This window comes from Lonchura striata, chromosome 7 (assembly GCF_046129695.1).
Source record: "Lonchura striata isolate bLonStr1 chromosome 7, bLonStr1.mat, whole genome shotgun sequence".
NCBI classification, from domain to species: Eukaryota; Metazoa; Chordata; class Aves; order Passeriformes; family Estrildidae; genus Lonchura; species Lonchura striata.
Window position 1 is genome coordinate 8,859,401 of NC_134609.1, and position 26,091 is coordinate 8,885,491.

A 26,091-nucleotide genomic window follows, 5' to 3' on the forward strand; every position below is an offset into this window, starting at 1 on the left:
CGGGTGTCCCATCCCCAGTGCAGCATGTGCCAGAAACCACCTGCAGCAGTCCTGGCACCCACCTCGCCCTGCACCTTCACTCAGCCTCAGGACCTCAGCAGCTCTTGCAGCCACAGTGTTCCCCTGTGCGTTCAGAGAGGCAGGTCCCAAAAGAGGAGACGTGTCCGAGTGTCACTGGGGATGGCAGCAGCTCCCACACCAGAACTACTTGAGCTGCTGTTTCCATTTGCAGAGCAGCAAAGAGCACAGCAATGCCTTGGCTCAGCATCCAGAGCAGGATGGGACTGCCCATGCCACGAGCTTTGCTCCTCACCGGTGTCCTGTAGATGTCTGAGTCAATATTAAATCACACCCAGCCAGAGAGGGAGCAATCAGATAATGCCCAGCTAGGAAGCAGTCTGGACTCCCCAGCATGCCATGTTCACACTATTCCTTTCTCAGTGGGACAGACCCTGCACCTGCCAAACATAACTTGGATAATGGAGTGGCCTGGCCTATCATGGATGTTGGGGGTTTATATTAATCACATGGAAATAATTTTGGACAATTAAGCATACAGATGAAAGGCCAACTGGCTGCATGTGTTCTGTGGGGCACGACCTAAAAGCAGTCCCAGCCATTGAAATGATGTAGTGTGAAAGCTGGATTAAACAGGTCAAGTAAATTTGGAGCAGCTAAAATAAACTGAACTCTCTTCCAAAGCATATGTTGTGCTTGCCATATAATATTGCTGTACTGTGGTAGCATGTCCCACACATGCCAAAATTGTGATACGCTTGTTCCAGGGTCACAGTGCCAGAGGCAGAGAGCGAGGATGGTTACTTTGGAAAGAAGCCGGTCAGAAAGTAGTTCTGTGAAAGTCATAAGCTCTCCTGAGTGAGCTGCCTGATAAAGCTTTGCACATCTTCCTTGCAGCCTACCTGCTAAAATAGCCCAAGCCCAAGGAAGGGATTCAGTCTTACACTGAGCAATCAAACATGAATGAATGTTCTGGCCTTTTGGTTCCCCCTATAAACATCTTCCAGCCAGTGGTAAGCTGTTTTGAAAACCCCCAGCAGCTTGGCTGGGAGCTGGAGACATTTTACAACATCTGGGAATGATTCCTGAATCACTTCCCTGCATACACCTGCATTGAACTCCATTTGCAGCAGTTTACTGTGGAAAGCCAGCCCACACTGCCTACCCAGGACCAGGGCTGGGAGGGCATCACCATGGCCAGGATGGCCAGCTCCTCCTAGCAGGGTTGGCAGGGACCTACGGGGGTGGCTGACAGTGTGAACTGCTCGCCATTCCCCTGTGCTGACCTTGCTTTAAACATTCCCCGGTAACACACAGAGAGTAAAACACTTTATTGGAGTGATGTGGCCATGAAGGAAAATAAATAAAACAGTCCTCAACCACTGACAGGCAGGTTAACAAAGCTGGGCATTAATCATTCTGGGAACACAGGGAACCCAAAGTGCGTTACAAAAGGGCTTGGGTCAGCTGCACCCTTTTTCCATCACATTGTTCTTCACATCAACCCTTGCCCAGGTCGGTGCTATTCAGACTTCCACACTGCTCTTTGTTTTTTTCCCTTACCATTTAATTGCCATATGCTTCATATTATCTTTGTTTTTACTTTGTCTTGGTCATCCCAATCCTTCACTACACCAGATAATCAAGAGTTGACAGCAGTAAACAATTAGATAGTAAAACACAGCACTGGAAAGATAGGAAAAGTTAAGTGTTGACTCTTCAAATTCTTCCTTGTTTGGAACCCTGTGACATGTAAGGGTTTTTATCCATCTTGAATTCATCACTGGAAAAGTTCTTTTAGTCTTTATGTGTGGTTCTAGTAATGTTTCTTTGAATGGCTGTATTTTAGTTTTGTTACTAATTGCCAAAGCCCTGCCTCATTTGTGGGGCCCTGATGAAGAGTGCACATGGTGTGAAGTTCCCAGAGCTAGAGAAGGTGGGAAGGGCATGCTGCCCCAGAGACAGCTGGACAACACAATCCCTTTTCTTATTCCTCCATGAGAATTTCCAAATGTACCAAAGTCTGTGAGTTTGTAAGTAATGTTCTATAAATGGAAAACCTATAAAGCCATGGAAAACATTATGAATGGAGAGAAAACTACTCAGAGAAGGTAAAAATCTGACTAGAAACATAGGGGTTCCCAACTAGCCACAGGTGACCTAGTGCTGGCCACACTGACTGGCTGGTTGTGTGCAAAATTCCGGGTAGCCAAGATGCCTGCTTGGAGTCAGAGACAAGGGAAAAGATGAGGTCAAAAACATGAAGTTCTGAATCCTAAATGTATGTGAATGTTCCTGGAGTGTAGAAATAGACCCTGAAAATAGGAGAAGAAATCAACTGATGATACTCTAATCTTTGTATTCTGGTTTTTTTTCCTATATATACTTCCTGTCAAATCTTGATCTGAAGGCTTAATGAGTTTAATTAATTTGCTTTGGTTCAGTGCCATTCCCACTAACCTGACAGAATAATATATAGAGAAGCACAACCTGCAGGCAGCTTGGTGCCCAGAAAGGCTTTTGGGCAGTGCATGGAAAGGTGCCCTTACCCTCTGCAGAATCCCAGACCAGGTTTTTTGTTAGCATTTAGAGAAATGCTGCTTGGCTCCTTGGACACAGGCATCCCAGCCTTAAGAAAGGGTGACAGTAAAGCACAACAGATAAAATCCAGTCTTTGGTGTTTGTCATACATTTATGTAGTGATTAGAAAGTAAGCAGGGGTCTGACTGCAGCGTAACAACCCACTTCCCATCTAAAATTACATTTGTATTTGAAATTGTTCCTTAAAACTTAATGAGATGGTCAGCTTCAATGCAGCTGAAACCTCAGCACATCAGTTTGTTGGCTATCAAATGTTCTACCTAGATGAAGGGCAGATACAGCCCCTGTTTTTGTCCTGAAGACCTGTCCTATTCTGGCAAGGAAGTTGTACAGATTTCAGTGACTTAGGTGAGCCCAGCCAGGTGACTGCTCCTTGGGGGTGCTGTCGTGCACCCAGGACAAGAAGGAAAGGACATAGAGAATGTTGACAATTCCTGAGAAACTCCACCTGCTGCCTCCAAACCCAGCCCAGGAATTCACCTACTTTCTGAGGCAAAACTCACTGTCATGCACCCAGCATGATTCTCACAGGACTGTGTCAGCAGCTCGTACTGGTGCTGGGGGGGCTGCAGTGCTCCCTGGCCAGCTGCATTTCCAGCCTTTCCATCCTCCCTGGGTGTCATGGGACATCCTGCACCACCGACTGCAGCTGTTATTCACTGCCTTGCTGGCACTGAGCCTCTGGGGGGGTGTGTTCACTGACACCTATTTTATATATGTCCAGGAGGATCTTTGGTAAAATCAAACATCTGAACTATGTCAGTGCTGCATGGTTATTTCTGAAGGCTGTCTCTGTGCTGTCTGTCATATTTCTCCAGAAGACTTTTGCCAGATGGCTACACATGGCTGTGGTGTTACTGAGAGCTAAATGAAGACCTCATGCGGGAGCCCCTTAAAAACATTCATGTATTTAGTTTGCCAAAAATACAATGATTTTCAAGCTGAACCAAAGTTTTAAAGATAATTCTGGACTTTTCTCAACACATTAGAGCTTAGAGCTCTTTTTTCTGAAAAACAAACAGCCTGGTGGTTGAGTACTGCACATACACTGACAGGCTGCCTGGCTTAAGCCAGGATAACATCCATCATTTTGGTAGGGCTGACAGAACCCGAGGGGTAACAGTGCAGCCAAGGTCCTGCCAAGGCTGAGCATGCCAGTTTCTCCATCCCATCAGCTGTCTGCTGGCCAAGGAAAGGGGTCCAGGGAACTCAGGGTATATCTTCAAGTCCTCCTGTGCTGTAGAAAAGAGGAGAGGGAAATCTGTGTACTGCAGACTGGCAGAGCAGCGGGATTTCCCTCTGATGGCTTCCTTGTCACTGGTCACCTTCCCAGTGAGGCAGCAGCAGGGGTGGCTGGAAGCACAGCACCCTGAGCAGCAGGGAGCGCTTCCCCAGCACCCTTGCAGGGGACTGCTGGGTCTGGGAGGCCAGGACCCCACACAGTGAGGGGTCAGGACCCCACAGAGCAAGGGGACAGGTCCCCAGGGTGCTCCCTCTTTGCTGGCACTCAGGTGACACTGGCAAGAGGGGGACTCCGCTCTGGGCACCTGGCCAGGGCAAAATCCTCTCCCATTCTGCTTTTGCTTGGCTCTTCCTTTGGTAGATGATTTCCACTCCTGATGGGCCTTATGGTATGAATAAGGAGTGCTCTGTGGTTGAGTACCTACAGCTCTGACAAAGACCAGATTGCCACCACAGTTATTTCCTCTTGTATGTAAAAAGGGAAACTGTGGCATCGCACACAACTCCGGGCAGAAATAGCTGACAAATACCAACCCCTTAATGGCAAAAAATGCAGCTAATGGCATCTGGACACCTCTTTGACACGTTAAACTACTAATTTCAAATTCTGCCCTCTGATGTGAAACATATTTTTAGCCGGAGGAATTGGGGTGTTTTGGGAAGATTTGCCTTCATAAATAACCCCCTGGTTTAGATGTTAAGTTCACTTTGACAGCTGCCACCCAATTCCCTGAGCTCAAGGACAAGATCAAACCACTGCCCTGCTCACTGGTCAGCTACTTGGGCAACAAAAACACACACAAATTAACATCTCTGGACATTTCCAGGAGCAATGGAAACTAATAATTCTTTTGGACAGGATGGATTTCCTGCTGAATTTAATAACAACAGTTGGAGACAACTGTCTGGACACTTGCTGCTTTGAGATAAAGAGCCAGTTAAAAAACTGTAGTGATTTTCCTTGCAGAAAATTGGTGTGTGACAGCCAGACATGTACTTTCTTATTTCTAGTCATCAGTGTGTATATTTATAGAACCCCCACCAGAAAAAATACTTAAGATGAAGGAACAAAACTCAAGACAGCCCATTATCAGCAAGCTTGCTTTTTACGAGGTTTTCAAAGCTATACCAAATTTCAGGGCTCTGGGTAAAGGCTTTCACAAGTCCTGTGTTTGGCACCCATTTCCCTTTGAATTCAGATGAAGCTGGGAGACTAACTCCCTTCAGGACCTTTCAAACTGCCAGTTTTTGTCTGCAGTGGTATAATAAAAACACAACTGGAAAGCACGAGAGAGACAAGAGAGAGAGGGAGAAACTCCTCCAAGAACAGGCTGAGAACAAGAGTAGAAAGAAATGATAAGGAGTGCTGGGAAGCCAAGATTTACATCAGGAAAGGAGGGTTTAAATGTGGTCAGAGGCCACAGTGGAGCGTTAAAGCATCTATTGTGACAGCTCATATGCTACAAGTCATTATATTTCAGCCAGTAATTCTTATATTACATAGCATAATACCTCTTCCAGCAATCTTCAAAGAGGAGAACCTATCCTCATTTCCTATATTAATTTGCACACCTCAGATTCCAGGTGTGTCTTTTTGTGCTTTCATACAGCAAATTAAGTACCAGGTAATTTTTTCCCACATTCCACCTATATTATGTCATTCCGGTATTTCTTTCCCTCCCTCCCATTTTATTTTCCTTTAAGCTAAAGAGTCTCTTTAAGTAATTTTCTTTTACTCCAAATAATTTCTGTTGCTCTTTTCTGTCATTTGCCTAATTTTTCAACAGCTTTTGAAAGCAGTCCCTGAACCACAAAGAGCATACCTTTGTTTGTCTCTCCCGTTTAAACTTCCCCTCTTTCTGCTTCCTATTCCCAGAAATTCAAATAGCCCTTTTGCCACAGCACCATCTTGGAAGTTCATGCTGGGTTTTGACTCCACAGCAGCCCTTAGCTCTTTCAGATGAGCAGACTTTAGGATGCTGTGCTCGCTCTAGATGTGGTGAGTCCTTGCTTGCAGAAGTACAGCTTTGCAGCTGGCTGTGTAAAAATCATCAGGTCACTCTCATTATTGTCCTGGATTTTCCTGCCATCATCATTACCTGTTTATCATCATTCTGTCCATATGTTTTGTCAGCAGTGTGTTTATGTTGGTATTGATGAAAAGGACTGACTGGGAACTGGTTAAGATGTTGTAATCCTTGTAAAACGCCTCGGAGTACACAAGCCGGGCAGTCCCGAGGCAGGGCTGCATCAGCCTGTGCGTACCTCAGCATCGCCCAGGCCTCGAGGGGCCCAGGGTGGAGGTCATTTCCCTGGGACACAGCTACATTTTGGGTGGGTGTGAGGGGCAGACAAGCCCATCTAGTCCTGGATGTGTGACAAGTATGAGCTCATTAGGAGAGACTGCAGTTACAGCCCAGCCTTCCCTCTCCACTGAGACAAAGTCCAGCAACAAGATGTGCTCTGAGACAAATGAACTGGCTTCCCCTGGGAAAGCTTCTAAAGACTAATGGTGTTTGAGGGAAAGCATAGCTTGAAGGAATTAGACTTGATTCCGATCTGACCACAATCCAAAGTGAAAATTAATTCAATTTTAAATACTAGGTTCCTTATAGTTTCTTTTTAGTTACTGAAACAGACTCTGAGTTGGATCATCTCTTTTACTGGGCCCTTACCCACTAGAACCAGAGTGCTTTTACAGCTCTTTTTTATCTGACAAGGATTCCTTTACTTCCCCACTGAACTATCCTGGGCTACTTCTCTGCCGGAGCAGATTATGGAGAAGGAAGGAAAAAAAAAAATAAATAACTAGCACAGGCTGGTAGGGAACCTCGATAACACAGCACATTTTGCTCAGAAGTCAATACTTCTGCAAGGTTATTTAGTGGCACCTTTGCCAAATCACAAACCCTTCAGGAAAACTTTGGGTCCATGAATGCTCTTTGGATTTGGTACAAAAGGATCTCGCAAAATGAGGCCAAGAGAAAACATTGGTATTGCAAATCAAGGCTTATAGGTGCCATTTCAATTGCTTCAAACCCTTCACTTTGCTTTACAAAACTAATGTAGTAATTCATTCATATCTGTCAGTGGCTGCTTTTAGTTGAAGCTACTCATTCACCAGTAGAGATTTCTATCCCATTCATTTACTACTAGAGAATTCTCTCTCTCCCCATTAATTTGTCACTAAGGATTCCTATCTCTCCTCAAAACACCCCTGCATCAGCCTGGAGACGAAGCCAGCAGCAGGGTATCTGCAGGAAGGGCTGGCCAGTCCCTGCTAACCCAGGGGCTGCGTCCTGGAAGCCTGACACTTATGCCAGTGTCTTACCATGGGACAAAATGACAACACGGAACAGTGTGGAGCTGCATTACCTCCTCTGAACAAACCCTCTGTGGCAGCTGTAAAGATAAAAATCAGCCATCATTACATACAGTCCTGGATGACCTAATGGTGAGGGGGTGAGCTGTGCCCAGGTGCAGGAAAGGCTGTCACAGCCCCCCTCCCAGGTCTTGGTGGAGATGCCACCAACAGCAGGATCCAGGGGACAATGGTCCAAGCTTGCCTGATCCAGCAGCTTGTGGGCAGAGCCCAGCAGCCACCAGCATGGTGTTACCCTTAGAAGGCAGCCCAGCAGCACAGGCAGCTCCTGGTTTGGCCACGTTGCAGTCTGGAGCTTGGCTAACCTCTGGCAGCTACAGCAGGAACACAAAGCACGAGGAACAGCTCCCCAAAATGCCAAGTCAGCAGCTTTCTTATCAGAGGAGACTGAAAAACAGGGCTCTGAAATACACTGGGAGAGTTTCCCACTAAACATCAACTACTAGGCCTTTATTTATAGCTTATAAAAGTAATTGCATTTCAAATCTGTCCAAAGAAAAGAGGGACTGCTTTGTGTGTTTTAATCTATGAATTTTGTTACCAGAAAAACTGCTATATTAAGCATGAATACTGATTTTTAAAAAGCAAAGTAAATAAAAATGATCCTGAGGACAACATTCCTTAATAGAGACCATAAAGTACAAGGACAGATGAATGGCAATATGCAAAAAAATGATAGGAAATTAAAAACTTTTACTGCCAGTTGGTCTTAAAAACAGAATAAATCACATCAGTAGACCTAAAATATATACATATATACTTTCAAACTCAATATTGATCATATATGCCTGGGAATAGTTTCAGGTGGCATTGAGTTTTAATCCTGAGATACTGCAAACTGGGCATTTTGCCTTTTAGTGGGTAAGGAGTTACCCCATGAGCCTAACAGCTTTGTATGTCCAGGTGCAGGGATTTTTGTTCAGGGAGGAATCTAAGGGAGGAGAAATGAGAAGCTGTTTGCTATTGCATTGGGCTTGGGTTTGTTTTAAACATTAGAGACCAGTTTTCAAAAGGTGCAGGGTTTGGATGCAGCCATTCAGACATAGTTGGGTAGAGGTTTAGTCTAGGTCCATTTCCAGTTTTAATAAACCAGTGGCTCTAATAAAGGACAAGGAAGTTTAGAGTGTGCAGGGCTAGGATATAATTTTTTATAGTTCTTTCTGCAAGGCAGAAAGTTGATATCTCACTAACGCATACTAAAGGTTGTTGGAGAGTTTCCTAAAATAAAGGACCTAGGGGTTTTTTTGTTGTTTTTATTCATTCTGCTCTATAGTCTGTGGTTTTGTTTTTCCAGTTTTCCATTGCTCTTTGCCAGAGAGTACATAATACATGTAAAATATTCTCTGTCTTCATTTATGTCAATGGTCTGTTGGTATCAATGAAACCACTTCAGCACTAGGACCCTAAAACTGGGATGCCCCAGCTGTAAGACTATTGAAAAAAAGCTAAGAAATAACTGCTTATATATTAAATGCTTCACCAGGAGGAGAGAGTCTTGTCCTAGTAAGTTACACTGGATTGGAATCGAATACAAATTTCACTGATTATTGCAGGTCTGTATCAGCTTAGAGATCACACCACATGGCCGTAAGTCAGAGAATCATAGGATCAGAATGGTTTGGATTGGAAGGGACCTTAGAGACCATCCAGTTCCAAACCCCCAGCCAAGGGCAGGGACATCTTCTGCTGGACCAGGTTGCTCAGGGCCCCATCCAGCTTTGCCTTGAACATCTTCAAGGATGGCACACCCACAGCTTCCCAGGACAGCCTGGTCCAGTGCCTCACCACACTCACAGTGACATTTCAAGTAATTTCTCCCGGTTTTTTTCCCCTTTTGGGACCACTACCATTTCCCAGCACATCCCACTTACATGACTAGATGGGGAGAATGAGCTAGAGCCACCTGGAGAGGGGACAGAATCCACCTCAGAACTCTGATCAGCAGGAAACTGGCTCAGCAGGTGAATGATGTCAAATAGAGACAAGATCAGAACTGGTTTATCATCCAGCTCATATTTCTGCCAGGTTTTGAGAGAACAACTAAAGAATACATGTTGAAGCTGTGACTTTGACACAGGAGTACTAAAATAATAAAACAGGGAAAAATTCAGGATAATGAATTACATCAGTGGAACAGGAACAATTTGGGGTTTTGTTAAGCCCAGGGCCTTAGTCAGCAATGACACACTTGGGCAATATTATTTTAACCCTTTGACTCCTTCATACAGAGTTCAGCCTGCTCTTTGAGGGGTCCTGCTCTCAAAGAACAACAGGGTACTAACCTGTGTTATTTGCAGGCTGTAAGTAGCCATTGAAAAACTGCCAGCTTCATTCCTGAGGAAGCAACTTCTGGAAAGGTGGAGTGGTCCATGCTCCAAATGTCCCAAAAGGAGGAAAAGAAGGAACTGAATTCTCTTAGATGGGATAAGAATGGCTGCAAAATCCCACTGATAGCAAGGCAGAACCCTCACGCTGTAAGTTTAAGTTATATTTCAAGGCTTAGGAGGCAATGCTGACATACCACTGTAGAAGACTGTCAGCTGGATGGGAACCACCAGGCCAGCTCCCAAAGTAACCCCTAACCATGCTGGAAGAGTCCCATTCCCATGCCTTCCTCCCAACTCCAGCAGGCAGAAGAAAGGGGAAGGCTTACACTCAGATCTGCAGAGCCCCTTGCTGCAGCAAAGCAGGATAGCTCAGGATCAGGCAGTGTGAAGACCCCTGTGAGCCAGCACTGGCAGGAGGAATGGGGACGTGGGGATGAGAAGTTTTACAGCCCTGCAGTGTGCTCTGCTCGTGTCTCCTCTGCAGCTGCAGGTTCAGATACACAGCTGATCTCCAGGCTAATACATCACTGCTCTCAGTTTTTAATTTTCATGGCTCCTGAAGTACATTTAGGTTTGGCTTATCTCAATTTTTTTTTTCCTTAAATAATGTGTCAACTCTTCTCCTGTGGATACAAAATATTTTCTTCTATATTCTAATGTACTGCATCCATACTGAACCCTTCATTTCCAAATTTGTTTCACTGACCCACTTGGCACTCTGGTGTATGTTACTGCAGCTTTGCTTCTCTTCAATGTGACACCCTTGCTCTTTCACTTGTGTTTTGAGTTTAGAAAGCAATGAAACAGAAGGTGGAAGGAAAATGTTATTTTGCCCTCACAATGCAGGGTGCTGTGACATACCTCGGGGGTGACATGGGCAGCAAAGGACATTCCCTCCTGTGCCCCCCACCCCGCTCTTCAGACACCCTCTGAAACAGCTTTGGAAGGAGATGACATAAACTTCATTAACTGAGGAAAGTAATTAAATAGGAGTAAAAATATCATCAACATCTGGGAAATGCTGCTGTGCTGTAACCAGCCCCTGCCTCCCTCTGCCTCCTCCACCTTAGTCAGGAGTCAGATCATAACAGCAGAGAGAAGCATTAGCTGCAAACTGCAAAAGTCACATTTCTGAGCATGGCCACGAAGGGGGGTTGTACAAATAGGGGCTGGCCAGGGCTTTGGCTTTGCATTCAGCAGGACCCCACAGGAAGGGCATGTCAGCCAGCTGTCAGGGTACAGTTTGGCCTCCTCTCTTGTGAATTGTGTGCTGAACCAGATGCAGTTTTATAACTCTGCTTAAGGCGATCTGGGCCAGCATGGTTTCTGGAAAATTATTTCATATTATTGTGAAGAGAAAAAAACGTTTCCTTTCATTTTGTCATGAAGGGAATGGTGCTGAAAAGGTGGAGAAGCGCAAGATGTGATTGTCTTGCCCACTGCTCCATACCAGTTTCTATGCTTTTTGTAACTACCATACAATCCTCTAGTTCACCCCAGAAATGAAGTCATCTTTACAACTAAAATAAATACCTGGCTTTCCTTTTTTTGTGCACTCCTTCATCTGTGCACATGAATACTATTTTACAAAATACAGGGGCATTAAACCAATTTTACAATTAATTTCAAAACAACAGCCAAAGAAACACAATCGATGAAAGCACTAGAAAAATTAACTGCTCTGCTTTGACCCAACATGACATAGTGAGTCACAACAAGTAGTTTGTAACAGCAGCTACCCCAGAGACAGCCAATCCCCTGGTGATCTTCCATCTGGTGTCTCATGCTTCAGGTCCTCAAGCTCTGTGTGATCCTGCTCACCCTGCAGTCAAAGGAAAGCATTTAACTCTCGGAGTGGTTGTTTTTTTCCTCCATATATTAAATCCTTGCATCTTTTTTAGCTTCAGTGATTTGGGATTGTTGCTTTCAGACAGGCAAGCCACCCTATAACAGAGGGGAGCATGCCTGCAACCCAAGGAGATGTGGGAGCACAGCTCAGAGCCAGGGCAGCTGCATCCCCTATTGCCTCCCAAAGATGTGTCAATGAGAAGAGCCCCGGAGCTGCAGCCGTGCCAGGAGACTCCCTGCAGAGGCTGAGGGCAGACACCCTGAGCGCCGCTGAGGGCACAGCTACTGCATGAGGGGCACAGACTGGCGATGGCCAGCTAACACTGACTGTGCTTGTGGGAGCTCAGCTTCTCAGCAGCATGTGCATCTCACTGCTGCCGGGCTGACTGGAAAGAAGATGGTACTAAGATGTGATTTCAGGCTGGTGATTTACAGGCAGTCAAAGGAATTGTGTGCTCTTGCTGCAGACTGGGGGGGTTCCTTCAGCACAGGCCAAGTCCAGCCGGGTATCAGCTGGCCGCGCATCTGCAGGCGTCCCAATGCCCAAGTAAGGACAGCACAAGGAGCAGCACATGTGTTCACCATTCCCTGTGACAACCAGCAGCGGTGACAGCACTGCCACCGTAACATCCTGCCAGCCCACAGCCGGGGAAGGACAGGCAGCAGCGGCCACAGCCTGCAGCTCTGCATCCAGCCCTGCCCAGAGCCGCTCGGCTGCCGTGCCGGGGCTGGGAGCCGCTCCGGAGGTGGTGGAGGACGGTCACGCTTTCAGAGAGCAGATCTGAGCACACCTTCTCCTCACAGGGCCCGACAAAGCTCTGCCCGCAGCGCGCTGGCCGCAGGGAGCCACAGTCGGAGCACATCTCCTGGCGGTGAGCTAAGCAGCTGCCTCAGGTTCCTGCCGCGGGCTGGAGGCAGGAGGTGTCTGGGCACGGTGTGATCCGTGTGGCCTCAGAGCAGGAGTCACGGCAGAGTTCTCTGCCCTGCAGCTCCCTTGCTCTCTTGCTTGACATCACTGGCTGTACCCAGAGGAGAGAGGGCGGTGGCAAGCAGGGAGCAAGGAGGGAGGCATCCAAGCCAAGGGGTAATTTTTCAGGCGGCTGCCGGCCAGAAACTGCTTGACCTGGAGCACGCATAGTGTGCCCTCCAAAATTTGTCCCAGCTCTCGATGCGAGGTGTCTCCACAGACCCAAAGACCACTCTTGTCAGCCCCAGGTAACCAGCGCTGCCGACACCCACCCGGGCAGCAATGGGCACCGTTCCCCACTGCCCAGGGCCAGCCATCGTTTGCACGCAGCAGTGAGTCAGGGGGCCAGGGTTAGTGGGTTAGCAGCTCTGTAGCCATGGCCAGCTCGGGCTGGGGACCCGGGCTGCAGCCAGTGTTCGGGTGTGTGCTGGCCCGAGCTGTCACCCTTCCACCCTGCCCAGCCAGCCCTCCTCGGTGCCGCTGCCACTCCTCCCATGAGCAGTCCCCTACCAAGCAAGAATCAGACCAAAGAATGCAAAGCTCGAGCTGCTGCAGTTTAGGCAAGGACATGTTCTTTTAAAAAATGCAGAAAAAAGTTTATAGGATCCTGGCAACATCAGAAAAGCACGTGAGAGGCTGCAAGGCTGAGACTGCGTGCTGGCAGGCCCCAGCTCTTAATGTACAGAATCACGCAGCTTTCTCAAGGGACACTTCGCACTTTGTTTGGCCTTGGCAACCATCAAGTTAATAGCAACGCTGCTTCCAAAAAAAAAAAAAAAAAAATTCTAACCAAACACTGACTTTTGTCAGGGAAGAAAAACCCTAAGATACTGCATCATTTGGAGCATACACTGTTTAGTACTAATGCAAAATTTATTGCTTTGGCAAAACCTAAACATTAGCAGCTGCTGCCTCCTCCTCGCACTCCTCTGCATCTCCGAGGATCTCGTGTCAGCTGTGCCAGTGGTGGGGTCGGAGCAGCGAGTCCCCCCAGGGCCCTGGAGCCGCGGCCAGGGCTCCTCCCGGGGCCGGTCCCGGCGGGGCAGCTGCCACACATCGCTGACAGATCGCCTCGGGCTGGCCGCTGCTACAGACACCAGCGACACCACAGACTCTCGGCAGGAAAGTGCAAGCAGCTGGGGATGAGCTAGGAGCGCAGGGGAGAGCGTGAGCAGGAAAACCACAAGACTCTTGTGCCTGCTAAAAATGATTCCCACCTAGTAATTTTAGCAGCTGTTGTGTTCTTCTGCCTACCTTCCTGGATGAATTTTAAGTAGGAGGTGAGTGAAAATGAGAACGGTGACAAAATTTCCCCTCACCCCCCAAAAAAAACCCTCTGTATCTGCACATTTTTAACTTCCCCTTGATCCCAACTTAAAGGCACAGTCTGTTATTTTCCCTAGTTAAGTGGGTTTTTGTCCTGGCTGGCAAAAAGGAATGAAAATTCACACCAGTGTTTCTCAAGGGTGGTTAAAAATAGTGACCTGTCAGGGAAGGATGGAGTGACACAATACCTGCTCACAATACCTGCACAATACCTCAGACCTGCAGGGGCAGGATGTGGTTGTGAAAAGAAATGTGGCTTTCTAATAAATAAGAAATGAAGGGAGCCGTGAAGCCATGGCTCCCTCCCACGAGGTGAAGCAGGGTTTCTCTCCAGCATGTGCCAGCGTGGGTCCCAGCGATGCCCTGCCTCTGCATGGAGGTGCCCCAAGGAGCAGTGGCACAGGGAGGTCCCTGTGCCTGTCCCCCCACCCTGCAGCTGCTCACTCACAGGTGCAGCGGCTGTGCTTGGCGAGGAGGGGGGAGCACACCTGCAGAAACCCCCTCGGAGCCCTGCGGTTAAACAGGGGCTCTGCTGAAGCACACAGACACACCAAAGCACTCACAGCATGGATGCTGGAAGTGAGCTGACATTTACACACAACCTGAGTTTTAATTCCCAAAAACATATATATATGCATAGAGAATGGAGGCTAACACCAAGCAAAGTGCATGGAGTGCTACCAGTCCAGATGAATTGCTTCCTCAGGGGTGAGAGGTAGACTGGAGCAGCAGTTCTGGAGCCTGAAGTTCAGTTACCTGCTCATCTATACTGCTCTTTCCCAGGACCTTTGGGACCTGACCATTTTGCTGAGAGATGATGAACTGTGCCTCTAAGTTATCCTCCACTCTTCTGAAAATCTAAGAATTCCAAAAATTATTGAATTTTGGGGTTTGTTCACTTAACTAGCTAATAAATAACAAACACTTTGAGTCAGCATTATCTTCTGATATGATTGCTCTGAACTCAAGCCAACAAAAAACCACTAGCAATTTTATTTCCAGCTATGCTGCAGGACATCTTCACCACTGACAGAGCAAGCAACAGGTGCTGACAACCCCCTGCAGCAAGGTCCTCAAATCTTTCTCATGTAGATATAGCATCTACAGACAAACAAGCTTGTCTGCATTCAGATCCACTGTAACAGAACCAGATCCCTCTCCTGCCTCACAGTTATCTCCCTTCCTCTTCCACCATTTATAGCCCACAGCGAAGGTCCTCCTGCACCCCACAGCTCTTAAATCACACCCGCACCAGTTCCTGACACTCTTGGCCTCAGCTCTGATGAAAGGAAAAAACCACCTCTTTGCTCCCGTTTGCCTCCCAAAGCAGTGAACCACCAGCCTTTCTGTCCTACAGCTCCCCCAAGCCTTCCTCTCCAGTGCGCCAGGGCACTATGAGTGACCTGTGCTGGAGCTGGAGCTCCTTCTCTTGGAGTATTTGGGGAGAAGTAAAAACAACTGCTGATATGCACGTGCCTCTGTCTGCCTTCACCCAGCTGCCTACTGCTGGGAAACCAGTTTTGCCCACAAGAAGCAAAGTGTCCTCAGTCTGCTGCCACAAGGATGGAAATTAAGGACTGGGGAGTGAGACAGGGGCTCAGCCAGCCTGAGGCATGGCTTGGCCCTGATGTGGGGCTCCCAGACCACGGCCAGGGCAAGGGGAAGGAGTTCTGTGGGTGAGGCACTTGTGCCTTCCTCATGCTCCAGCTCTTTTCTCTCCACATCTGGCAGCTCACCCACAGCTAATGCAAGGTGCAGGCTGTGGGTGGCTGCAGTACCCCATGACAGATGTAGGGACCACATGGAGGCAGGAGAGCAAGGAAAAGGCATATCCAGAGCTGCACTGGAAAAATCAGAGCTGGTACTGGAGAAGTAATGTCAAGGCTCGGGACAATTGTTGCCAAGGTTCAGTTTCCAGTTCCATAGTGCAACAAATTGATGTTTTGAGCTGTGAAGATCCAGGGCAAAAATTCACCTGTGACCAGCTGGTCCATCTGCAGGTCAAGATTTGAAAGTGTTTCACTTGAAGGGCAATGGATTTTTAGCCTCGTCGCTTCTAAATTGGGCAGAATGTGCTTGTCCAACTACATTTTCTCATCTAGCAGCAGGACATGCAGATTGGCCTTGAAATGCCACATAAAATGATTTGTACTTTTAGTAATTCACTTCTTTGAGGTTCTGATTGTTGATATATTACTACCAGCAGAGTATACAGCATTACAAAAGAGAACAACTTTGTACCTCAAATGTCTTGACTTCAAAGCATTTAAACTTTATAAACAAAGATACATAGTCTCAGTCTAGCACCAAAGAAAGCAATTTATGTAAGCAGAAAGTCTGGAACAAATAATTAAAACACGAGACTAAACAAAAACATTTGTGAGATTGCTGAAACAACTTTGAAATATAAACTCATTTTTTCTGTGTATATTTACTTGCACTTTACTTAAGGGTGTGCTTTCTTATTTGTGTTGCATCTGGAAGCACATCAGTGGTAGCCACGTGAAGCTCTCTGCAGGCTCTTTTCCTGGAGTGCCCCAGCCTCATTCCAGAAGCAGTCTGGATGTGCCAACCTCTCTGACAGTGTACACATGCTTATGGTAAACATCCAGGTGAAAACTGGCCGTAGCACACCTGCCATCCCTCTGCTTTTCTCAGAGCCACAGCTCCGTAGTAAGTACCTCTGTCTTCTGTGACCTATTAGTTATGCAGGATTTCTAAACACGACTTCCCCAAAAAACTGTTCTGGACGATACACTCCGATTCCCCGACCCCGGCCCCGCGGGCAGCCGGCCCCGAACCCGCACGGCGGCCGCGGGCGCGGGGCGCCACCTGCCGGGCAGCGGGGCCGGACAGGGACGGAGCGGGACACCGAGCGCTGTGACCCCGCAGGACAGGGACGGAGCGGGACACCGAGCGCTGTGACCCCGCAGGACAGGGACGGAGCGGGACACCGAGCGCTGTGACCCCGCAGGACAGGGACGGAACGGGACACCGAGCGCTGTGACCCCGCAGGACAGCGACGGAGCGGGACACCGAGCGCTGTGACCCCGCAGGACAGGGACGGAGCGGGACACCGAGCGCTGTGAGCCCGCAGGACAGGGATGGAACGGGACACCGAGCGCTGTGACCCCGCAGGACAGGGACGGAGCGGGACACCGAGCGCTGTGACCCCGCAGGACAGGGACGGAGCGGGACACCGAGCGCTGTGACCCCGCAGGACGGATGGAACGGGACACCGAGCGCTGTGACCCCGCAGGACAGGGACGGAGCGGGACACCGAGCGCTGTGAGCCCGCAGGACAGGGATGGAACGGGACACCGAGCGCTGTGACCCCGCAGGACAGGCACAGACAGGGAATGGAGTGGGACAACGCAGGTGATCCCAAGAGGCTTCTGCTTGTCATATTCCTGCTTTCAAGGAAAGAACAGACTGGTTGTTTTTTTTTTGTGGCAGAAGTGTATTTAATAATTTTCATATACAAATTAAGAGAATGCACAAAAAAATTGTTATTGTATCAAAGTGAAATAAGCCAAACCAACAAAACTTAATATTTAAAAAATAGTAGAGATTAAGCAGCTACAGTGGAAAGAATAAAAAGCTTTTCAATTCAATTTTTTGCAAAATTACATTCTAAATACTACATTGCAACCCCCAGTGCAAAAAACATCCAGTTCAAAATAGTTTAAAACCCACTTATCATCCTGCAATGAAAATAAATTCACATTTGAAGAAAGCCATTGCATTTTTTCTCATCTCTAATGAGATTATTGCACAGAACAATCATGTGCTTTTCCCCACAATCATTGATACTTACAGCCTTAGTGATTCCAAAGGTAATGGTGTGAGATTCCAGCATTTGCTGCTGCTCAAGCATGCCACATAGAACATACATCCTGCTTTATACAAATGAAATGTCTTGAGCTGATCCACTGAATTCTTTCCTTCTCATGCATAAACCCCAACAATAATGATTTTGCTGCGCTGATTAGGCCTTGTGATTCTGTGGTGACCAGTTTTGACTGATGATGATGACGATGATGCATAAGAAATCATAATCCAAGTAATACCCAAGTTGGGCTGACTTCACAGGATCGACACGATAGAAAGGCAATCAAATCTATTTCTCACTCAAACAAGCTCACTATACTGATTATATTCTCAAAGTACAAAAATAGGCCATATATTGAGAACTGAGCTGTATTCCTCACAGAACCAGACCCCAGAGCAGAAGCACACTTCAAGTTCACAGTACCATAATAATAAAAGTCCTGAGATCCTTTGGCTGGATTGAGGTGAGGTCTCATTGGCGGGTAGAGCTTCAGTAGTAACCTAACTCAACCTAAAGCAATTTACTTAACCCAAAAGTCAAATTGCTCCACTGAAGCAGGTAAGGTACAGTTTATTTTTAAAAAGTAATCTGAGACTGTAGGAAAGACTAAACCAGAATTAATTTTTAAGAAACCCACAGTTGCTCATTGACTCTACTGAACTGAACTGAGACAAAGAAAATGCCAATGCTGTTGCAGACAGCCTTGAGAGCACTGGTCAGTAGTATGGCTTCAAAATTATGAGACAACAGAATAAGCATTTATTAGCACCAAAGGAAACATCACATTTCTCAATTTATACCTAACCCTCAACTGCAGAACCCCTGCTGTCAACTCTACCACCCATTCTAACAGCTGAAACGTCCAAATTCTAAGGACAGTATCAACACTGCAGTCAGGTATACCCTGGGTGACTTCAGCACTTCTTGCAAAACACAAGGGGACTCTACCAAACCAGTGTGACTACCATGGTGATGAAGTTACAGCATGTTTCAGTTACTATTTTACGATTTCAGTCAATATTATTCAATATAAGTATAAAAGTCGGACCAAGTTAAATAAAAAACACTGTTCCATAGGTGCTACTTGTGAGATAAGAAATGTTTGCCTGGTTTTATGATTCATTTTTCACAGCATCCAAGTTGTCATGAAGGGTAGGGCAAAAGGTTAGGACAGCTGGCCACAGTCAGTAATGACAATCTTTTTGGAGGGCTTTCCACTCTTGGAACCAAAGCTCTCAATTTTTTTCACTACATCCATTCCTTCCTTTACATGCCCAAAAACAACATGCTTTCCATCTAGCCTGTAAAACAAATACACAAAGGCAGTTTTACTTAAAACAGCATAAAGACAGTGTTAGCAGATCTTCATAGTTCTCACCTGCTGACCAACTCCATGGCAAAGGCTCAACTGCCCTTTAAGTGACATGAAGCTTTACAACATGGACCTTAGAAACATTCTGAGGGATAGCAGCCTTGTTGCTGTCACAGCCCTTCCTCCCTCAAGTAACAAAACCAATTTATTTATTTTCCATTGGAATGAAGTAACTCAGAAGTAAAAACAAAACTAAGAATCAACCAATCAAACAAACAAAAAATATAAACCCACAAGCAACTTAAAAACGGCCCTAAGAAAACCCCAAACCCTCCAGATTCAGGCATCAATGAATGAGGTTAATCTGCAGGGCTGAGAACCTACCAGTCAGTTTTTGCAGTGCAAATGAAGAACTGGGATCCATTTGTGTTGGGTCCTGCATTGGCCATTGAAAGAACACCTGGAACAGCAGCAGCAGCTCGTTAGATTGGTGTAACAGCAATGCAGTGGAAAAGACAATTTTCCTCTGCACATTTAGACTAAAGATTGACAGAAGATGTGATAGTCTCACAGTATCTCCAAATAATTTCTAATTCCAGCTTCTTGCCATGGACTATTCCCTCCTGCCCAGCCTCTCTTGATTCCAGAGAAACAGTGTTAGCAATGGAATTAACTGTACACGCCCTGAATGCAATTAACACCAGCTAACGTCTCCTGTGGCTCAACAGCAGCAGTCTCCTGGGACAAGGAAGTAACAATTCAAAAAAGAGATACTACAGAATTTAATCAGATATTCTTCTGTATGGCTTTTTCTTTGCTTCTCTGGTGTTAATTTGAGCTTAAAAGAATATACCTATGTTACCTACTAAACAAGAAATTCCAGATCGCTTTGTTTTACTTCTGCAGTAATCTTCAAGTAAAAACTGAAGTCTATGACTTATGAAAGCAGTAATTATGCCTTTGGAGAATTCTTAAGCCCCTTATGGGCTGGCATATATTTGTAGAGCAGTCCACACAAATAAGCATATGCCAGGGACAACACATTGTTAAATTTCTTTGATACTTCTGTAATTACCAAGTGACCCACAAATCTAAAAAACCTTATTTTTTAAAAACACATCTTCATAAACAATGCTTAATTATAGGTTATAGTCATCAGAAGGTAAAAAAAAAATATGTCTATTTACCAGGTCCTACATGCTTAAGTATGAAATTTTCATCTGGAAATCTACTGCCATAAATGGATTTTCCACCGGTTCCATTATGATTTGTAAAGTCACCACCCTGAAACAGAAACAGGTATTAACTCTACTAACACACATGGACTATTTTGTATCAGAAGTAATGCTATTGCAAATACACACACTTGCTCTAATTTAAAAGTGACAACATTAAGAAATTTTCTTCAGGTTAAGGATGAGCATGGCCACTCAATTTAGAACCAGATGAAGATACAGTCAGGCTAAAAATTTCTGCTCCAGATACTGCGGATATTCTCCATAACTCCTACAACCATCTCTCTGTGTTACCAGTCTTTGTCCCAGGAGTGATGCAAGAAACAGCAGTAATTTTAAGAAACACCTCAAAGGCCCCAAAACGAAATCACCTAACTCATTACCACAGGAAAGATCTCCCAGCTCCTTTTTCCCCCTCCTCTCTTCCAACATGTATAAACACTGGTCAGGATCTCCATTATTACCCTTTGCTATGTCTAGGTTTTGTTGTTTGTTACACCAGGGCTATGTTAAGCTCATGTTAGCTGACTCCATGCTGCTTACCAAGAGATGTGACCACCTGTCTCAGGTTAAACACAAAAAACCAGTTCAAACCAAAAACATGGCCATGGTGACTCGCGAAGGTGGCTCCTAACCACTGCTCCCAGCCACGTGCCATCTCCTCTGCAGGAGTGACACCACCTGTGCCAGAGAGAACTCATACCCAACAGGTAGTGCATGTGACCTTCAGCTTCCCCTTGTCACCCTGAGTAACCTCCCACAGGTGGTGTCACAGCTACTCCTACGCAGTCCCAGAGCTATGTGCTGCCTGCCATGTGCAGACATGGAATTGCCGAGTCCCGGATATGATGGCCTTCAATTAGGCCATACCAACTGCCTGAATCACAATAACAATCCATCCCAACAAGTGCAGAAGTCACTACTGTTTTCTCTCACTTGAAAATTGCTGAAACCTATGACAGTATTTCCACTTCAGCAATGACCTCTGAGTAATTCCTAAACATCAATTCATTATCTCACCATACCATCTCATATCCTGATTTCCAGTCCATCTTGGGGGCCAAAGCAGGGCAGGCAAGCAGAACAGACTTACATGGAACTTCAAAAATTCATGACAGAATTCAAAGTAGGGTTTATATTTTTTTCATTTTTCTGTGTTTCTGAAACCAGAAAGACTTCTAAACTCTATCCCTCTGTCAATATCACAAACCCTTAGACTGTATTTGAAAGGCAGGAAAATAGGTCCTTTACAGCACACCTGTCCCTCTTTTTTCTTCTTAAAAATAGGTCATACAGCTAAGGCCTCTTGTTCCAACAGATGTGTTTCTTGCTTAAAAAAATAATTGAGGATGGGAGACTATCACATTCATCAGTTAATAAATAAAGCAAGCTTACTTATAACCTTCAAACGTTCTTTAAATTTTCTCAGATTTTTTACAAAGCCATTTAACAATGCAATGTTGTTGAAATGTGCCATTTTTTAAGGTAAGAGCACCACCATCCAGTGCACTACAGCAGCTCCATCCTGCTCATCTGCCAAGCACAGTAGATAAAGAGGCTTTCAAAAAGGATTGTTGTTATTTTAGTTGCTGCTCTTTAAGAAAAAAAAATGTTCATATGCATGGGCTGTTGTCCAGGATTTCAGATCTGTTCCTTAAACCAAAACAAAATCCATCTGAGGTGCATCACCCCAGAAAACAACCCTGACCAACTGGTTTGGTTTCCCTGTTTCCTCCACATTACAGAGACATAAAAAAAAATACTAAAACACATTGTCTCTTGTGAACAGATTATTCTACTGGGAATAAGGAATGGAGACGTTTCCTTAGCTCACAGAGAACAGTAAGGTGCTTCTCCCAAGCAAGTGCCATGTTGTCAGCTCTGCCCCACACTAAAGTACACTGCTCTACTACAGCAGAAAGCCTTCAGACAGGCTTCTTTGACCACCTACACATAACTTACATTTATTTGTACAAAAGATGAGCTAAGCAACAGCCATTGCAAAACATCAGAAATGCTAGTCATGCTATCACTTCTTTGTTGTTTTGTTAGCAAAGATTAGAGCAGAGCCATTTCAAATGTCACTACTAGTCTGTTTATACAAATATGTAAATAATATAAAAATAAATTTAATAACAAAACTTTTTTAAATCCCCAACATTACCTGGCACATAAATGAAGGAATCACTCTGTGAAAAGTGGATCCTTTATATCCAAATCCTTTCTCACCAGTACAAAGAGCTCTGAAGTTTTCTGTAGAAACAAAGTATGAAGTATTGCATTTTGTATCGGACGTGACAATACAAACACAACTAAATTAACCATATCCCAAGATTATACACTTCAAAAACTTGATTGCATCTTTAAAGTATTATCAATCTATTAGTTATTTCCATACTTTAACAAAACCCTGGTAATAAAGCCAAGAAAACAAAGCTTATTTGGCCTCAGAACAGGGTACAAACATAAGCCTTTTCCATCTCATCTCCCTTTTATTTTGCTGTGATTCCAATTCCCTAACTCCCTCCACCTTTGCCTGCAGTCACAGGTTTCATTTTCTGACTTTTATGCCTTTGTTCTTTATAGCAGTTATGAGGACTATGTCTTTTTAAGGATATTTGTCTACTAGGAACTAAAAAGTACAAGTTTTTTTCAGGACCCTTAAATAATCAGACAAGGAAGGAAACAAATGACAAACCACAAGAACTTTCCAAAATTAATTCACTAGTGACCAGTAAAATAAAACCCCACATACTCTTTGGAAACTCTAAGAAAGACCATCCCTTTAGTTTGCCCTTCCCCATTTGCTCTGGGGTTTGATCTTAATGCCAGCAAGTATGGTTTTAAACATCTTTATTCAGCACTGTTAACCCAATATATGAACTGTACTATCTTGGTGCAAACTGCAAAATGAAACTATCTGGAAAATTACAAATTCCATTTCCTCACTAATACTTCCTGTCATATTTCTCCATATAATAAATGGACATGGAACATGAAAAACAGTTGTAAAGGGTAAAATAACCTTCTCATTCCTGCAAATCGCAATATATAGCTTAACTAATTAAGTATGAAATTCTGAAGATGTTGCCTCACCTGCTGTCTTTGGGACCACATCAGCTTTCAGCTGTTAAAAATAGACAAATTAATAAGTCAGACTTTTCAAATGTACATAGAAACACATTTACACGGGAGATTGACATTTACATGGTACAACTGAAACCCCTTCCCAAAGTGGCGAGTTATGTGAAATCACAAAACATCAAAAACTTCATGAATACCTCAAAACTTTCCAAGCATTTGGCCAGCAATGAAAAATACCCCCTCAATGAAACTTTTAGCCACTTAATGAAGAGCCACTTGAGCAGTGTCTAATGATTTAATTGATCAATACATAATTGAGCAGTAACTAAGAAGAACCTTCACTATGGACCCCAAAGATCAGAGTTTGGATGCAACTAGAGAGACCAAAGTCCTCCTCCGCTCCCTGCACAGAACCAGAAGTTGAAAACGACAGAAAAGGCAAAGGAAACAGAAAAGCAGAAATTGAACATCAAAAACAATGTATGATGTTACATACATGTTTGCAACCAATGAAAACTTCTGATTTTGATTACTGTACATCTTATTACTAACCTTAAAAGGGACATAAAAGTGGCTGTACCAGCCACACCAAAGTTTTACATCCTGACAATGACCAGCAGCAGACACCTAGAAACAGCATGTCTGCAATAAGAACTTAATGTTCCTTCCCCAGGCTACTCTTCTCAGATGACTATAATTTGCAGCTGAAGATCACCACAACTTAACAAAAAAAATTCAAAATGATGCTGCAATTCATTCAGATTTTCTGAAAACTGGGCACACTAAAAAACTTGAACATAGACATTAAATGCTACCACAAGGAGTACAGGAACATTAATGCTATTTTTTATACCACCCAGATTTTCATTAATGAATAAGGAACTTGAAGAGTAATATTTTTACCTATGACTGCCTGAAACACTACCTCCTGAGAGCACAAGAGCTGGAACAGTCCAATTTATTCATATGCTAACACAATCAATAAATAAAAATATACTGGACTCTAGTCTCAAAGGAGCCTCTTTTAGAGAGCACTCCGATGAATAACGTTTTTTAAAAATTCTACAAATACAGACCCAAGGTGGGTGCTGGAGGCAGAAGGCCACACTGACTACCCTCAGCAGGCAGCGCTCCTGAGAGCTTCATTTGTTCTCCAGTGCGTGGTTCTGGAACACAGAACCTTTCCCATCCATCTGAGACACATGCCAGCCCTAAGGTCTCGTGTGCAGAACGTGGCACACAGTGCTCATGGCCCTTTTTTTTTTTATTTTAAGAAGGGGGATTACAGACGTTTTCCTCTTCAGGCCTTCTTTACACGGCCGAGCATTTCAGAGACAGGATCTGTAGGGATGGAGCCAGCTGGTACCCGGCTCTCGAGCTTGCTGCCTCGCTGCACGTGCAGCCCGAGGCTGGAGGAGGAGGCAGCGCCCCGGGAGACCGACACCCGCAGGATTCCAAGGAACCGCGCGAGGAGCGCCCAGCAAAACACAGGATGGAGCTGGAGGCGCGGCTGCCCCAGAGCAGCAGCCCCCGCGGGAAGTGAGGGACCCCCGTGCCGCTGGGACACTGCCCGCCCTTCTCAAGCCAGCGGTACACGACGGCAGTAAGTTCATTCCTGTTCAGTACTTCTGCTTACACACCGTGCAAGTGGCCTTCCCTCGAGGCTCCCAGCCACACCGGGGCCGTGCCCTGCCCCCGAGCCGTCCCGTGGGATGGCTTTAGGGACCGGCCGGGCGCTCAGCGAGAGCAGCGCGCTTCCAGCCCCAGTCCGAGCCCTACCAGCGCCTCTCGCCCCGGCAGAGGCGCCCCGAGGGCAGCCGGGCAGCGGCTCCGGCAGCCGGGCGAGCCCCGCCGTCCGCCGGGCCGCGGGTGCCCTCGCCGCGGCCCTGGAGCCGGCGCTGCCCGCCCTGACCTTGCCCGCTCGCCAGCCGCCGTGCCCGCGGCCGGGCCCTCTGCGCCCCGCAGCACCGTCCCGGGCCCCGCGCCGGGCGAGCCGCCGCAGCCCCCGCTGCCCTACCTCCAGCACGACGCGTCCCAGCGGCTGGTTGTCGGCGCCCACGTCCAAGTACACCACCGGGTTCGGCGAGCCGGCGCCGGCCCCGCTGCAGCCGCGGGTACCGGCCGCCCACATGCAGGCGAGCCCCGGCGGCGGCAGCAGGTCCCCGGGCGGGCGAAGCAGGCGGCGGGCGGCGCTCAGCGCCAGCATCGCCGCGGGCGGGCCGAGCGCGGAGCGGGCGGGCGGGCCGCAGGCACGGAAACGCGGGGACGCGCGCGGCCCGCGGCCTTTATGCGCTCCGCCGCAGCGCCCGCTGGCGGCGGCGGCGCAGGGCGACATGGCGGCTGGGGCGGCTCGGCGGGCTGAGGCGGGGCCCGGGCGGGGGGCGGTGAGCTGAGGCGGGGCCCGGGCGGGGGGCGGTGAGCTGAGGCGGGGCCCGGGCGGGGGGCGGTGAGCTGAGGCGGGCTCGGGCGGGGGGCGGTGAGCTGAGGCGGGCCCGGGCGGGGTTCGGTGAGCTGAGGCGGGCCCGGGCGGGGGGCGGTGAGCGGTGAGCTGAAGGCAGGGACGCGGGGCCCGGGCGGACCCTGCGGGCTGAGCGCGGGGAGCCGGCGGCCAGCGCCGAGGACGCCTCGTGCCCGCCCCGGCTGCCTCAGTGCCGCCCTCTCCGCCCACCATTGCGCAGCGGTTTAGGGGATGTGGGGGGGGCTCGTTTGTCCGTTTGCGTGTGGGGCTTTTTTGCACATTTCCTCACAGTGTCCTTACTCCAGAGACCAGCAGAGACTGGAGAGTTTCTAAAATTTCATCGTTCCACGCAATGACTGTGGAGAGCACCTTGGCGGGGAAGGCGGCGCAGCTGTGCCAGGTGCGGGATCATTGGGATCGCCGCACGCGGGAGGCCGGGCTGCCCGTCGCTCACCGCGG

The 26,091-nt window shown here is 46.9% G+C and overlaps 1 protein-coding gene across 1 annotated transcript; it reads right to left on the minus strand.

Annotated features, from left to right (window-relative positions):
* Nucleotides 1–17,147: 17,147 nt before the first annotated feature.
* On the minus strand, nucleotides 17,148–25,395 carry PPIF (peptidylprolyl isomerase F). The gene is made up of 6 exons (XM_021526676.2): nucleotides 25,192–25,395; nucleotides 23,187–23,217; nucleotides 22,255–22,343; nucleotides 20,043–20,139; nucleotides 19,240–19,315; nucleotides 17,148–18,844 (listed from the first exon to the last, which is right to left on the minus strand). Exons 1-6 carry the CDS (start codon nucleotides 25,378–25,380, stop codon nucleotides 18,709–18,711), a joined length of 618 nt encoding a protein of 205 aa, XP_021382351.1. The 5' UTR covers nucleotides 25,381–25,395; the 3' UTR covers nucleotides 17,148–18,708.
* Between the last annotated feature and the right edge of the window lie 696 nt (nucleotides 25,396–26,091).

What these genes read in the sequence shown, in the direction of transcription:
- PPIF (XM_021526676.2), bottom strand. Translation starts at nt 25,380, where the DNA reads ATGCTGGCGCTGAGCGCCGCCCGCCGCCTGCTTCGCCCGCCCGGGGAC. An exon ending in TGTGGTCCCAAAGACAGCAG is followed by an intron (nt 22,344 to 23,186) that starts GTGAGGCAACAT and finishes TTGTTTCTACAG; the next exon opens with AAAACTTCAGAGCTCTTTGT. An exon ending in TGCACTGCAAAAACTGACTG is followed by an intron (nt 18,845 to 19,239) that starts GTAGGTTCTCAG and finishes TTTGTTTTACAG; the next exon opens with GCTAGATGGAAAGCATGTTG.